The sequence below is a fragment of the Physeter macrocephalus genome, chromosome 6 (assembly GCF_002837175.3).
Source record: "Physeter macrocephalus isolate SW-GA chromosome 6, ASM283717v5, whole genome shotgun sequence".
Lineage (NCBI taxonomy): Eukaryota > Metazoa > Chordata > Mammalia > Artiodactyla > Physeteridae > Physeter > Physeter macrocephalus.
Window position 1 is genome coordinate 40028900 of NC_041219.1, and position 15360 is coordinate 40044259.

The following is a 15360-nucleotide window of genomic DNA, read 5'->3' on the forward strand; positions in this document are numbered from 1 at the left end:
CTGTGTTTTATTACTAAGTGAGAATTGCGTGAGATAGTTTGATTTCTTCTTCCAATCTTAATTTGCAGAGTGGAAGAGTGATGACGATCGCCTCACGTACTTCCTGTGTTCTCAATCTTCTAAAACACGAGGCTTTGTGGTGTGACATCCTGCCCGACCGTTTTCTGCACTCTTTTATTCAGAATGCAGCTCCAGGCCAAGGACACTTTCATTTTTACCTCCCTCTCACCCTTCCCTATGAACAGTGAGGGGAAGACGTGTCTCAAGTTGCAAAGTGGGCTGTAAGGGGATAGCATGGCTATGTTGGATTATCCTCTGCTCTTTGGAACCAGGAGGCTGGTCTGGCACCTACAATGTTTCTAGCACCAGGTGCTTGGAGATTTGGGACACCCCTGCACCCCATCTAATCATGAGAGGAGTCTGATGTAGGAGAAAGCATTGGGAAGGGAGTCAGGGTTCCATTTTCCAGCTCTGCGGTTGTTTAGTCAAATAAGTGTGGGTTAAACAAAGTTAAAGCTAATTTCTTTACTGCAGGAATTCCAAGAGCCTTTGATATGTACTATCAATCTCAGAAAAGAAACAAACAAAAAACAGTGTTTCCTAAACACGTTTGACCAGTGAACCCTTTCATAACTGAGTAACCTACCAGTGCCTTGCTGTACACTGTCTGTAAAACGCCGAGCTAGAAGTTACTATCATCGCAATTTCTGATCCTGTGTCATCCATCCTCGTCTCTGGTTCCTTGTATATCCTTGAGGAGAAAACAACATTCCTGGTGGGAATTCAGAGACCAAAGGGCGGTGTAACACGGAATGGGTGGAGAGGGCCTAACCTAACTCCTTCCTTGGGAAGTGGAGGGCATATTCCCCCTCTGGGAACTAGTGACGATTCCTAAAAGAACCCGTGGTGTGCTCTTGGCCGTCCAATTTAGGACAGCACTCTGGGCACGAGCAGCACTGTACAGTCTCCCCTCTGTTTCTGTTGGGCTCTGAAAGGCCCCACGTGTCCCACAGGCTCTGAATTCTTTCCATGGTCCTCAAGATCCACTGGTGGCGGGTGTGATGGGGCCTTTGCCTGTCTGGTCTGCAGGGCCATCTCTTGAGCTTGGATGGGACTTGCAAGGGTAGGTGGTAGGTTCCCCTGGCTGCGCTTTTCTCCATTTGTTTGCAAAACACTGTCAAAAGGTTATTGCCTCCTACATAGCTGAGGTCTGACTTCAGCGTCTGCATTTGATGGAGGTGGGGCAAGGCTCAGAGGGCGCCCTTCCCAAAGGCAAGCAAAACACTAACAAGAAATGTCAAAACTAGCCACACACAGACATCTCACTTGGTTATCTGAGGCAGGGAAGCAAGCATCTGGGTAGGAAGGTTGACGTGATGCCTGTCTTTAAGGCCCGTTTTGAGGAACCTGGAGGCTCTCAAAGGCCCACCCCTCAGTCGGGCAATGCTGGAACGTCATGGCAAAGGAAAGTGGGAACACATGTAGATACTCAATTCCTCGATCAAACGCATTTGGAAAGTATATTCTCAGGCCCTCCATTCTGTTCCCGTCAGGAACCAAGGCTGAGATGGAGGATGGGGCAGGAGAGGGGGGAGTGTAACGGGGCACCCCCCTCCCCGGCCTGGACAGGGTTAGTCAGAGAACAGGCTGGCGAAAGACTTCCTCAGGTTGCGGATGGTCTCGGCCTTGGCCTCGTCTTCACTTGGGGTCCCACGCTGGGAGGCGTCAGACGTGCTGAGGCTGTTAGTCAGGGACTGGGATTTGCTGAAACAGAAAGGCAAGGGGGTTGGGGGCGACAAGGCTGGGCTCCCCAGGAAGTGAGTCCTGGGCTTGTCCGGAAGCCAGCTGGGTGAGCCCCGTCACCACAAGGACAGTGAGACCAGAAACAAGGCATCCCCGCCCTTACACGATGCTGAGTACACCACACACGCAATTAACCTGCAAGGTGGCTACTGGTATCCTTTTTTAGGCACAGAAATTGGGGCTTACAGCAAGTAACAGGGGAGCATCCAAGGCTCATATTCTTTTCACAAAACCAGGCTGCTCAGACGGCAGGCGTAACTAGAGCGCAGCTTGACCACTCTCCTGCTTCTGTGTACAAACCCACTTGGTAAAGGGCTGTATCAACGCATTATGGTTGTTCCTCCTATACTCTCCAGGGCTAGTTTGGGAATCAGGAGGTCTGTATTCCAGACCCTCTCTGCCATTTGGCCCCTCCAGCTGTGGGCAAGTAACTCACTGCTCGGGACCTCCTTTCCCTCATCGGCGAAATGGAGGGTCGGTCTAGCCCACCCTCAGGTCTCTTCTAGCTCTGACACTCGGGCTTCAATTCCAACTCTTCTCGGAGGCCCTTATTGCCGATTCCAGCCCATTTTGAAATTCTCCCAGTGCCTACTGTTTGAACAACAGTTTTTGACCCTGTGTGCCAGCCTAATGCTAGGTGACAGGTTGGAGAGATGAATGAGATTCAGGCCCTGTCCTCAAGGGGCTCACCTTGAGGTGAGCCTAGTGAGGGTGAAAGACATAGGAAGAGATCCCCACTTGGTCCTGTCACCACATTAAACAAAATCTTCTACAAAGCAGAGACTATCTTTTACCCCTTGCTTATTCCCCCCGGGGTGTCATCCAGGACTAAGTTCAGAGTAGGCATTTGATAAATACCTGCTGATTTGAATTGAACCAAATAATACTTTAGAGCAACAACCCAGGAGATTTAAATGTTTTTAGCTAGATGACTATTGAGGTTAGCGTCCAAACCTGGCTTAAGTCCCAAAGCCCTCGTCTGTCCTGTGATTAGCTGGGCCGTATCTTTTCACATGTGAGAGGCTGTCACAGATACACCCGTATGGAGCCAGCTGCATTCTGGCTGGCTAGAAGCACTAACTGTGCAAAAACTCATTTTAATCCTTACAATAACCCTGTGGTGTAAGTACTATTGTCCCCATTTTGCATGAGAAGAAGTTTAAGCACAGAGAGATTAGGTTACTTTTCTGAGGTCATGCAGCTTTCAAGTGGCAGAGCTGACATTGAACCCAGGTGGTCTGACTCTAGAGTCTGTGCCGTCAACCTCTATGCCTATTGCTGGAGGACCACTTGCTAATTTCATCAAACTAAAAATGCATTTGTCCTTTGATCCAATAACACCATTTCAGGTATTTTCTATACAGCTGATCCTGCACGTATAAGAAACAGCATGTTTTCAAGGCTATTCGCTGCAAGCTTCTTTGTAAGAGCATACCACGTTTCCATTTATGGTGGATTAGTTGGATAAATCGTAGTATAACTATATAGTAGAATACTATACAGCTGTGAAAAGGAGAAAATGTTAATGAACTGAGTGGAAGAGCTCCAGGATTTACTGTTAAATGTAAAAGCAAGTAGCAAAATGGTGTGGACAGTGAATACTGCTGATTGTGTAAATAAGTGGGAGGAGAGAATCAGAACATGTATTTCTGTATTTGCATAAGGAAACACTGGAGGAACACACAAGGAACTAACAAAAATGGTTACCTCTGGGGAGCAGGGGGCAGGAAAGCACTGGATAGGAATGAGTTGGGAGTAAGGTTTTTTTCAATAAAAACAAAATCTTTTAGATCTTTGAACCATGTGAATGTATTACCTATTCAGAAAAATTATGGTTAGCATGACTCATGGGCTGGATGTCCTGTGTTCAATCCTAGCTCTTCTACTTCCTAACAGTGGAAACTTTGGCAAATTACTAATTTCTTTCTCTGTTTGCTCATCTGTAAAATGGGGATAATAATTATTATTAACTCCTAAGCCTGTGGGACTTAAAAAAAACCAACTAGGTAAAGTGCTTAGTACATAGTAAGTAGATAATAGACGCTAGCGGTGAAACGATGATTATTAATATTAGTGTTTGGAGTTGAAGAAAGGGAGAAGCTTTCCAAAGAAAACACATTTAGGGTCTCTCTTTCTGACCTCAAACCGAGAGACAGGCTTGAGGGGAAAGAGGAAAGAGGATGTATGTGTGCATTGGGACGGATCTTTTACAAAGTGGTGGCAACTCTCCTTCCCATCCCCATCACCTAGTCTTTCACAATGCGACTCTGCAGGTCCTCCTATCAAGAGTCTATTTCCCCACCTCTTTAATCTGGGCTTGACCACGTGACTTGTTTTTACCAAAAGCGTGTGATGGGATGAAATGACATTATGCAGCGTCTTCTAAGGCCAGACCTCGAGAGGCCTTGAAGCTTCTACTTTTGCCCTTTTGGAATGTAATTCTACCATGTGAGGAAGCTGGGCCCAGCCTGCTGGAGGATGAGGCCCAAGAAGAGAGAGAGGCTCAGCTGACAGGCAACGCCAACAACCAGATGTGTGCAGGAGGCCCTCTTGGACCATCCAGCCCCAGGTAAGCTGCCAGATGACTACAGCCATATGAGTGATCCCAGTAGAGTAGGGTTGCTAGATTTAGTAAGTAAAAATACAGGACACCCAGTTAAATTTGAAATTCAGATTAAAAACAATTTTTTTTTTTTTTTTTTGCCTCTCACTGTTGTGGCCCCTCCCGTTGCAGAGCACAGGCTCCGGATGCACAGGCTCAGCGGCCATGGCTCACGGGCCCAGCCGCTCCGCGGCACGTGGGATCTTCCCGGACCGGGGCACGAACCCGCATCCCCTGCATCGGCAGGCGGACTCTCAACCACTGCACCACCAGGGAAGCCCAAAACAATTACTTTTTGAGTATAAGTATATCCCATGTAACATTTGAGGGCATACTTATGCTCAAAATTATTCACTGTTTATCTGAAATTCAAATCTACCTGGGCATCCTATATTTTATCTGGCAACTCTACAGGAGAGACCAGCGGAAGATCCTCCCAGCTGAGCCAAACTTAGAACAAATTGCTAAACCAAAAAATTATGGACAAAGAAAATGGTTGTTTTCTTAAGCCACTAAGTTTCAGAATGGTTTGTTATGCAGCAAGAGATAACTGATGCATGTATACGTGGAGGATCACAGTGGGACCTAATCTATCCTCTCACCTTTCTGGGCCCTGCCTGCCATCCCGGTTCCATCCTCTGGGCTTCCTTCTACCCATTTAAAGTCTGGGTGAGGCCTTGGTGGGTCTTCCTCTGTCTCCGAGTCCCTGACCCTGAGCCAGCCCAGCTCTGTCCACACCCCAAGTCCACCCTATGCCCTTCCCAATTCCCAAAGCACTTACTTGAGATGGGGGTGGGGTGTTGCTGGTTTCTTGGACTCTTCACCCTGTTGGGAGGTGCTGCGGCCCTGCATGGGGGGCCGCGGCTGTGAGGTAAGGGTGGTGCCTGGCTTGGAGACCTGGTTTGGAGAGCTGCCTCCAGATGTGCGGGATAGCTGTGGAGAGCCTGGTGACCTCTGCTGCTGTGGAGATCCAGATGAGGGGCTCAGGGGTTGCTGGCCTTGTGGGGAGAGCCTCTGTTGCGAGGGGCTTCCAGATCTCGGGGGCTGAGGAGACTGAGCTTGGCGAGGGCCCCCTACAGGGAGAAAATATTATTACATTCAAATTTTTTTAGGATAAATATGGCTGTGCACAAGTGTCGCTTCAGGGATGTTCATTACAGTGTTTTTCCTTTTTTTTTTTTGAATATTTTTTTGATGTGGCCCATTTTTTTAAAGTCTTTATTGAATTTGTGACAATAATTGCTTCTGCTTTATGTTTTGGTTTTTTGGCCACGAGGCACGTGGGATCTTAGTTCCCCGACCAGGGATTGAACCCGCACCCCCTGCTTTGGAAGGCGAAGTCTGAACTGCTGGACCACCAGGGAAGTCCCTACAGTGTTTTTCATAACAGTGAAAAACTGAAAACAATACAAATGCCTAACTGTAGGGGAACTGACTAGGAACATTAAGATAAATTCATATAACGGAATATGCTATAGTCATCACGTATGATGTGGCAGAATAATATTAAATGAGATGGGATGTTATTGATAAGCAGCTTATAAAACAGGATTTACAGTTTAATTCCATTTTGGCATGTATATATATAAAGCTATGTAAAAAAGAAAGACTGGAAGGTCTTTAAAACCAGTGTGTCTCAAACTTTAATGGCATATGAATCACCACGCATCTTGTCAAAATAAAGATTCCGATACAGTAGGTCTTGAGCGGTTTTATGAACTGGATTGTGTCCCTTCACAAAATTCATATGGTGGAGTCCTATCCCCTGGTGTGACTGTATTTGGAAACAGGGCCTTAAAGGAGGCAACTATTGTTAAATGATGCCATAAAGGTGGGCCCTAATCCAATAGGACTGGTGTCCTTATGAGAAGAGAGAGAGAGAGAGAGAGACCAGGGACCTGCACACACAGAGGAAAGGCCATGTGAAGGCACAGTGAGAAGGTGTTGTCTGCAAGCCCTGAGGAGAAGTTTCAACCCTGCTGGCACCTTGATCTTGGACTTCCAGCCTCCAGAACCATGAGAAAATAAAGGTCTGTTAATGAAGCCATTCAGCCTGTGGTATTTTGTTACGGCAACACAGATGGGGTCTACGTTACTAACAAGCTCCCAGGTGACGCTTCTGCTTTCCGCGCTTCGAGTAATGAGGCACCGAGCGATGATTTTAAAAGCGGTGGGATGACGAGGGACTTAAATTCTCTTCCTTTTGCTCACTGGTGTTTTCCACACTGAAGATGTATTACTTTTGAAACAATGCAAATAACTATCCCTTACTTTTGGATAGCTCTCTAATCTTTTCTAAGAACTTTCAAAAGCAATACATCATTTGATCTAGAGAGAGGCTGGTAGGGAAGATACCATTCTTCTCATCAGGTTGAAATGGAAACTGCCTCATTAAGCTTTCATAACTCGAAGGGGTAACCACGGAAAGCCCACAGACGAGCTTGGCTTCACCCTGTTGCTGCACAGAGCACACAGGCTTTCACCTACAAGCGAGGACATTTTAGCCTCCCAGAAATGACTTTGAGTGGAATTCCACGGCTCCAAGCAAGCAAGGTGCACTCTCCTCACCCTTGAACCCAGGACTGCTGACTGTGAAATGCACCTTGGCAAAGCAGACTAGCTGCCTGCTGCTCTCCAGCCCAGGATACAGCGGCTCCTGGGAAGGTGGGATGCACTGCGGTGATTCTCGCCATGCTTTGTTGAGAGGATGGGAGACTGAGAGTTTAAAAAGGGCTGGAGCTCAACTCTGAGCCCTTTCATAATGTGGCTTCCACTTGTGTGAGCTCCCCAGGTCTCTACCGTGTCCTCTCTATCATGTCCCGGCCTTGGGCTGGGCACCCTCGCAGCTTGTGAGTTAGGCATTATTATCATCCCCATTTTACAAAGAAACTCAGTCCCAGATATACTGCGACTTGCTTAAAAAGTGTCACTTCTAGTAAGGGGAAGAGCCTAGACTCAAACCTAGATCTCTCTGACTCAATGCTCTGTTTTCTTTTGTTTCCTTTTTTTCCTTCCTTTACTGTACCACACAGGGCAGCACCTCTGTGCAAATTAAGAAAAAGGTGCTTTCCCCCGGTGGTGGCTGCTCTGAGCCCGGTGCAAAGGGGGCAAGGACTAGATTTCAGCTGGCCTCCCCCCTCAGACTGTCTCAGCTGGGCCCTGTGTGGAGGGCACGACCTGCATGTCTGGTGGCCCTGACACCCTACAGGTACCAGAGCCCCAGGTCCTTGCCATTAACCTGCCATGTGACTGTGGGTGCGTCACTTCTCCTCTCTGGGCCCTTGCTTGGAAATGAGGTCGTTGGACTAGACATCAAACATCCCTCCACATTTGAACAGCTTTGTGAGCTTGTGCAACACTTTCCAGGTTGGACTGAATTGCAGCTCCAGACTAGCAACTGACTGCACACGGCTTCATTCATGACTATATTGTCCCAGTAGATTGGAGGACCCGTTGATCACAAAACTCAAACACCTATAGGGCCAGGCAGGTACATAAATAAATAAAGCAGGAGAGTGTCAGAAAAATCACGTGGCTTTAAAAACCTTTCCCACTTGAGATACACGGTTCAGAGACTCATCTCTTTAAAGAGGTGCAAGCACAAAGAAAATGGCAATTGACACTGTGTCACTGTGGAAGTGACACTAGCGAGGAAGGAGTAGGGCCTGAGGCAAACGGAGGAGTCCTTGCCCTGTCAGTGGACGGTTGCTACGTAGCAAGCAGGCCCACTGTTTCTAGAGCTCCTGCTCTATCAAGAGAAGCTGGAAATCTAGATGTTTATGTAAAAGCTTCTGATTTTTTTTTTTTTTTTTTTTTGCGGTACGCGGGCCTCTCACTGTTGCGGCCTCTCCCGTTGCGGAGCGCAGGCTCTGGACGCGCAGGCTCGGCGGCCATGGCTCACGGGCCCAGCAGCTCCGTGGCATGTGGGATCTTCCCGGACCGGGGCACGAACCCGCATCCCCTGCATCGGCAGGCAGACTCTCAACCACTGCGCCACCAGGGAAGCCCCAAAGCTTCTGATTTTTAAATGTTGGTTTACTTTTTTGTTTTTTAAACCCATTGTAGGTCCAAAAAGACATGTTTTCTAGTTTTATCTTAAATCACCCCCCCACCCCGCCCCACCTCTCTACACTCTGCTCCTCAAGACTGATAGTATCTTGGAAAATCTGGATACTCATTCATTCATTTATTAACTATTCATTCAGTCCCTATTATACAGGTGGGATTCATCAAGAGACACTAATTTCTTTCAGCTTCTCAGCAAAGCAACAAATTTAGTATTTTTTGTTTGAGCACATACAGAAAAAAAATTAAATGTAGAAAGTATCTGCCTTAGCCCAGGACTGGTGCTAAAAGATGATGAGGTTCATTAAAAGAGACCTTCACTTTTACTGAGTTGAAAGTGAGTAGTGAGTTCAAAAAACAAGTTAATAATGTGATCTTGTTATTTTGGGAACTCAATGAAAGCACTGTGTTTTAATTAGCCTTGTTATTTTTAATGTGAATGTTAATTCAGTGAGCATTTTCTTTAATTATCCTAATTGGTTTTAAATTGATTGTTTTTCAACTCACTAAACGTGTGTTTAGCCTCATGTCGCTTAAAACATCTCTTTATCGAGCGTGTCTCTACCCTGGGCGGGAGAGGAAACCAGAATACAGTAGTTCTCTGTTTTAAAAGTGTCCGGTTCAAATGTGGTTGAAAAAGTAAGTCCTGGGGCAGAGTGGGAAAGGCCAGGGTAGGGCAGAGGCACAGTCAGAGCCTGGCAGGGTGATAAATAAGTTGTTTTTGAACATTTATAATTATAGAATTATCACCAGGCAGGAGGGCAGTGGGGCTGCTTTAGTTATAAGGATTGTTATGATAACCATTAAGGACAACATGTATATTATAATTGTTAGTAAGACACAAAATATGAATAGTGAGTTTTTAATGGTAAAGGTCATATAAATAGTTATTAACAGTATATTAGTAGTAGTAGGAGCTAGAACCTACTAAGCACTACCTCCACGCCGGGACACCTTGCTAACTGCTTCACCTGCATTATCTCACGGGAAGCTTCCCATTACTAAACGGGGCAGCTGTCATTTCCTCCTTTATCACTGGGGAAACTGAGGCTCCGAGAAGTGATGTAACTTGCCTAAGTCTGCCAGAATACTGAGACATGGAAGTGGATTCAAATAGGTGTTTATCTGCCTGAAGAAGAAGCCAGTGTTCTTTGGTACAGTTATGTAAGTCATGCAATTTCCCTTTTCTTAAATGCTTTCTGCTTTTCCAAGAAGAGAAGCACAGACAAGAAAGATGAATGGGGTATTTTATCTAAGACCTTTTGAAGAAGAAGCCATTTAGTGCCCAAGGCCGATTTTCCCAAGAAGCAATGAATCTGTTACTTTGATAAAAGCGACTGGGAAGGCCACAGTGTGATAGTAATGTTTCTTTCTGATGAGTCTTAAAGCAGATCCTTAAAAGGTCGCCATGAAAATGCCTGGCCTGGCTTCTTGGTGCAAAGCGGTCCTGAGGCTCCAAGCTGGCACTAGAGCAGTGAGTGTGCCCGGAACCTTCTGACTGCGGGAGAGGACGTGGGCTTTCTCCCCAGGCCTGAGCGTGAGAACACCCGAGCAGCTGGCAGCCTGAGAGAAGGTTAGTTATTGCCACGATTTCTTTTCATCTTGTCATCAATAGTTCATCCATTCTCTAATAAATGGTGGCATTTACATAGTAATGCTGGGATATTTTTTGAGGAACAATTCCAATCGGCAAGGTTCTGTACAACGTTCTGTTTTTCTTTCTTTCTCACTCTAGCTGGTTGGCTCATAAATCTATAATCAGGCACTGCTAGCAGCTAGGAAACAGACAATTTCTAGAAGATCTGAAAGGCCAGACTTGTAAACCTGCCATTTTCTTGTGCTTCCTTGGACGAAGCCTCAACACCCATCTCTGTAAAAAGGAAATACTGTTGTTCTCACTGTTGACAAGTTGGGAGGCTGAAAATGAGAAAACAAATGGGAAAGTCCCTAGCACAGTGCCTGGCACATATTAGGTACTTAATACATTTACTGTCTGTCTTCCTTTCCTCCTTTTCTGACCTTAAGGGGGTGACAAACCTCATGGTCTCTTTCATTCTGCATACAGAGCGAGGGCACATATCTGGGGATAAAGTATTAAGATGGAGTGTTCCAGAGCACCTTCTGTAAGTCACGCGTGGACCCCTCAGTGCATTCCAGCATGCTTGCTGGACGGTTCTCTCGGTGCGTGGCTCGTCGTGGGGGCCCTACCTTGTGTGGGTGTCCGTGGCTGAGGCTGTCCGAGTGGAGGCCCAAGCTGGGCTTGCCCGGGGGGTTTTGCTGGTTTAGTCTGAGGAGTCTAGAGCAGAAGAGAAAAGAAGCCTGTTGTGGTCACCACAGCCATTTACTTCCTGCATACGAGGGCAGGGTTTATCAACATCTGTTCACTACTGAGGTAAAACTTACATAATGTGCACAGTTCTTAAGTGTACAGCACAACGAGTTTTCACACGTGGATACAACTGTGTAACCACCAAGCAGGTCAAGACAGAACATTTCCAGCGGAGAAGCCTGCTCCGTGCCCCCTCCCAGCCAGCAGCCCCCTCGAGTATGACCGTCATTCTGACATCTGTTATCACAGGTTTGTTTTTGTGGGGAAAGGGGGAGCAGGTTTTGAGACTTGCTTTTCCAGAAAGCTGGGGGGCTAGCAAATTCTTTGGAGAATAATCTGGTAGTCCATGGTGAGGACTGTGGAAGGCAGGAGCTCTGAGGGAGCCTGTCGAGGTTGGAGCATAAGGAAAACGGAAGACACAATAGTCTCTATTGACTGGTGCCCTGGGAGTATACAAAGGGCATGTGTGTACACGGGCACGTGCGTGCACACACACACACACACACGCACACCCTGCTCCCTGCTCAGGCCCGGGATGGAGGGCACAGAGGAGACAACTGGTTTCTTATGTTAATAATGTCTGCCTACAGACACCCAAAGCCCAGTTGAGACAAGGTTTTTCTCCCCAGGATGGTGAAGGGAGGAAGGGCCTCTCAGAGCCTCCCAAATTTCCCCATCAGGAGCAGGGCTACAAGCTCTCCCCCAATCCCAGCCTCACCCACACCCCATTCCTTTCTCCCCAAGTTGGTTCCTCCCTGGGAGCATCTCCTGTGGATCAGGGCACCCATTTCCAGACAGCCAGGCATTTCTCATGGCTACACAGTGTCCCTTACTTCCGAGGACCTTACCCAAGGCCTCAGGGGCAAGGGCACTGTGCCCCCTGGCATCGGGAGTTGGCTCATTTTGGAGACAACGAGATCGGCCATCAGCTGTTTGTCCTCTTCCAGGTGCTCTCCAATCAGGGGCATGGAGCTGTCCATCACCTGCAGGTGATGAGAGAAAAGGAGTCCTGAAGGACCCTCAGGCCAGGGCAGCCAGGCAGCGCATCCCAGGAGGCAGGCTCAGAGCTCGTGACAGAAGTGAACACTAGATGGCAATGCTCTCCATGCAAACACCCAGCCCAGCGCCTCCAGCTGGGAATGACCCCCGTGGAGACATCCAGTTTCCTGCAGTTCAGTCTAAATCAACTCCCTGGACTCAGTTCAATTCAGTCGACATTTGCTGGACCTCAGACATGCGACCAAGGGCTGCGAACCTTTGCTGACCTTTTCTGCTCTTTTCTTTGGGGAGCTGGTCTCTGCCCCTCCTTTCCCACCTTGGCCCCCACCCAGGATTGGGGCTGGCCTCCTGAACTCTGGCCCGAGGTCAAGGTTTTCCACAAAGCCGGAAGAATTGAAGGTGGGGGGCTCGATTATGACCAAAAAAATAACAAGGGCTCAGAGAGAAGAGGGAAGAGGCAAGGCCTGTTCTCCAGGGCTCTGGCAGAATAAACTCCTGGAGAGGAACTTCTTCCACGGGGAGCAGGCTGCTTCTCAAAGGAGGCACAGTGCTTACACTGGGAGGGGGCCTGAGAGATCATATCTGTACATCCGCACATCCGCTTTTCTTGCAGATGGGGAAACTGAGGCCCTGAGATGGGAAGGGACTTGCCCCAAGTCACGTAGGCCAACGATCCAGGTGATTCCCCAGGCACGGGCAGCTGTAGGCGGTCTCGAAGGGGAGCGAGGCCTTGGCGGGCCCTCTGTCTCCTCCCCAGCTGTAGGGAAATCCAGCCTGTTCACCAACCCCCCCTCCCCCCGCCCCCATCAAACGCACTGTTTCGTTCTCCCTTTTCCCAAACTGGGGACTCACCAGGTTCTCTCCCTTGTCCAGGTCCTTGTGCATGTCATTCTCTCTGCCCACTCTCTACCTGCCTAAGCCCTTCCCATCCGTCAGGGAACATCTAGCCGGCCCTTCCTCTGGGAAGCCTCCTTGGCACTCCTGCCACCCTCACTTTGGTCGTCCCATTGGAGAGCTTATCCCACAGGGCCATGGTCTCCTGTTGATGTGTGTCTCCCCAACCAGACGGTGAGCCCCTGGGCTGGGGATGGGCCCTGTGTCCTGTCAGACAGGTGTGCCCTCACTAAGTACCTCTTGAATGGAGGAATGAAAGGTCCCTGCAATAAGTCCTGCTGATAACGATAAGGATACTAATAAGTGCTATATTTCATTATTATGTGCCAGGCGCTGTTCTAAGCACTGGGTATGGATGACCTCACACAAATCTCAGCATAGCTCTTTGAGATAGGTACCATTACTATCCTTATCATGATGGGAAAGTCCAAGAAGTAGCAAATTCAAGGACAGATTGCTAGCAATCCTTCCGTGTCTCACCGATCACCGAACAGCTCTCTGTGGTAAGAACTGGGAACAGCAGACCTGGGTTCCAGGCTTCGGTTCTGCTAGGGACTTGCTGTGTGATCTTGGCATGTCACTTTTCCTCTGTGGGCCTGTTGTTTCCCTCAACTATAAACGGAGGGGTTTGGGCAGCTGCAAAGACCCTTCCAGCTGGGACTTTTAGGAGCCTGTGAGTCTAAAGCACCTACTATGGTGGGGAAGCTGAAAAGCAAACTCAAGGATGGGATTGCAGATTCTATTACGGATGGTCCTGAAAACTGTCCTCCAGCTGAGCTCCCTGTTGGTTATGCCTGAGTTCTTGGTACCCTGGATCCAGTGCCTGGCACATGGACAGTCTCTCGTTCAATGTGGGCTGAGCTGAGTTATAACTGTGGAGTCTACGTGTACACAGGCCTGTCCTTTCCCCTCCTGACCCCGCCCACCCCTTTTTGTTCTGGTTTCTGTTTCCTACATTCCCTGCAGTGGAAAACAGCCACCACAAGGAACCTGAGGTCAGAGCATTCTGGAGTCCCCATGGTGGACACAGCCAGAGGAAGTGGACATTCTGGTCTCCCCAGGGAAACATTTTTCCAATGAGCAATGTCATTCCCCGTACAGGTCATGGAGGACAAGTTCAAGGGTCTTTCCCCTGAGTATTTCACTGTGAGGATCTTCACAAAACATGTCCCACAAATTTTATGTTCTCACCACAGAGGTGGCTGAAGAAATCAGTATTTTTGGATCCCTTCTGTCTGTTTTTTTTCCTGACTGGGGAAAAATACCTTTTATCTTTCTGGTAAAAAGTTCCCCATCTCCCTTGACCTCACTATAAACTGAAAAGCAACGGAAACAACTCTGCAATGTTTCTGAGAGAAAAAAAAAAAACTGAAAAGCCATTCCCCTCCCCCCCGCCAGAACATTTTTGAGAAGTTGTCTTATTGTGTTGTAAAGTCCAAATCCACGATTTTTTTTTTTTTTTTTTTTCAATGTGTAAGGTCTTTCATCCCTGACCCGCTAAATGTCTGGAGGCAGGGAGTCTGGGCCCACGGGTACAAATTTTTGTTTCCTAAGAGTGAAAGCTGAGTTAACCCAGCTAGGCAGGAGCTCGGGGAAGGGAGCCAGGAGCCCTTCTCCTGCTGATTGCTGGTCCCCGCTCTGAAGGGAAGCTCTAGGGGCAGGGTCCCCGCTACTGTGTTTGCTGCTGTATCTCCATCACTTGGCTGGGGGTCTGGTGCCCAGAATAGGAGCTCAACAGTGAATGAACGAATGGGTGAATGAATCAATGACCACATGTGTGCCAAAGCTGAGTTCACGTGTGATGGTCCCATGAAGAGATGCAGAGGCAGGAAGGCCAGGAAGGGTCTCAGGAGATGCAATGCCCTAGGCGTGGGTCTGAAGGTCCCAGGCAACCTCGTTCCTCCGGGGAGCAGCCTGGGTCTAGCTTGGAAGCAAGTGTACAGTGCAGTAGTTTTGCTCCTGGCCGCTCCAATGTCCTCTGAGAAGGCGCTGCTGAGGTGGTTTCAGGTATGGTGGCTGCTGGACTTGAGGAGAGAGCTGTTTTCTAGAGCAGGATTGAACCTGCAAATACACATGCAACTCATCCTTGGAAGCTGCCGGGCCTGGAGGCTGAGTGCGGGCAGAGGGGCTGTGTCCACCCTGGACTCCCTCCCCTTCACCTCCAAGCCGGCTACCCCCCGGGCTTGGGTGTGGATGCCCTCCTGGCAGTGCTGGAGGAGAAGAGCAGGGCTCCCACCCCTCCCGTCACCGGGTCCTGCCATGCTGTGGGTCCCGGGAGTGGTGCAGACACTCGGGGCTGGAGGACTGGCTGGCTCTTGCGGTCACCCCAGCCATGTGCTTCCCATTAGCCGCCCATACCCTGGGGAGGGGGCAGCCACAGGGCTCTCCCTCACATGTTTTGGCCCTGTGTCAGCACCGGGCCTCTGCAGTGGTTGGAGAAGGCCACAGAAGGGAAGCACTGGAAGGGGCTCTGGGGGGTGGGAGAGCTAGGATGTGAGGTTGGGGAGAGAAGGGAGAATTCTGAGCCAGAGCAGCATTTGCAGGGGAAGCAGTGGAGAACCGTGAGCTGTGGCGGGGAGGGAAAGGGAGTTAGGAGGGGAGAGGGGGCTGTGAGGCCAAGAGACTTGCGGAGCCATGGAGGGGGGAGGGGGACCGTGGGATTGGGGGA

At 48.8% G+C, this 15360-nt stretch overlaps 1 protein-coding gene across 21 annotated transcripts in view; it reads right to left on the bottom strand.

Moving 5' to 3' along the window:
* The window catches only part of SYN3 (synapsin III), a 462808-nt gene that overhangs the window by 7770 nt on the left and 439678 nt on the right, over window positions 1-15360 (bottom strand). For 20 of the 21 annotated variants that reach the window (XM_028490580.2, XM_028490577.2, XM_028490570.2 and 17 more), the window contains 4 exons: window positions 11648-11782; window positions 10679-10766; window positions 5187-5478; window positions 647-1764 (listed from right to left, as the gene is read on the bottom strand). In XM_028490580.2, coding sequence (XP_028346381.1) covers window positions 1632-1764; window positions 5187-5478; window positions 10679-10766; window positions 11648-11782 — 648 coding nt within the window. In that variant the 3' untranslated portion in view covers window positions 647-1631. The remainder of the gene's footprint in view (window positions 1-646; window positions 1765-5186; window positions 5479-10678; window positions 10767-11647; window positions 11783-15360) is intronic. The other variant, XM_028490567.2, reaches the window with a different exon arrangement.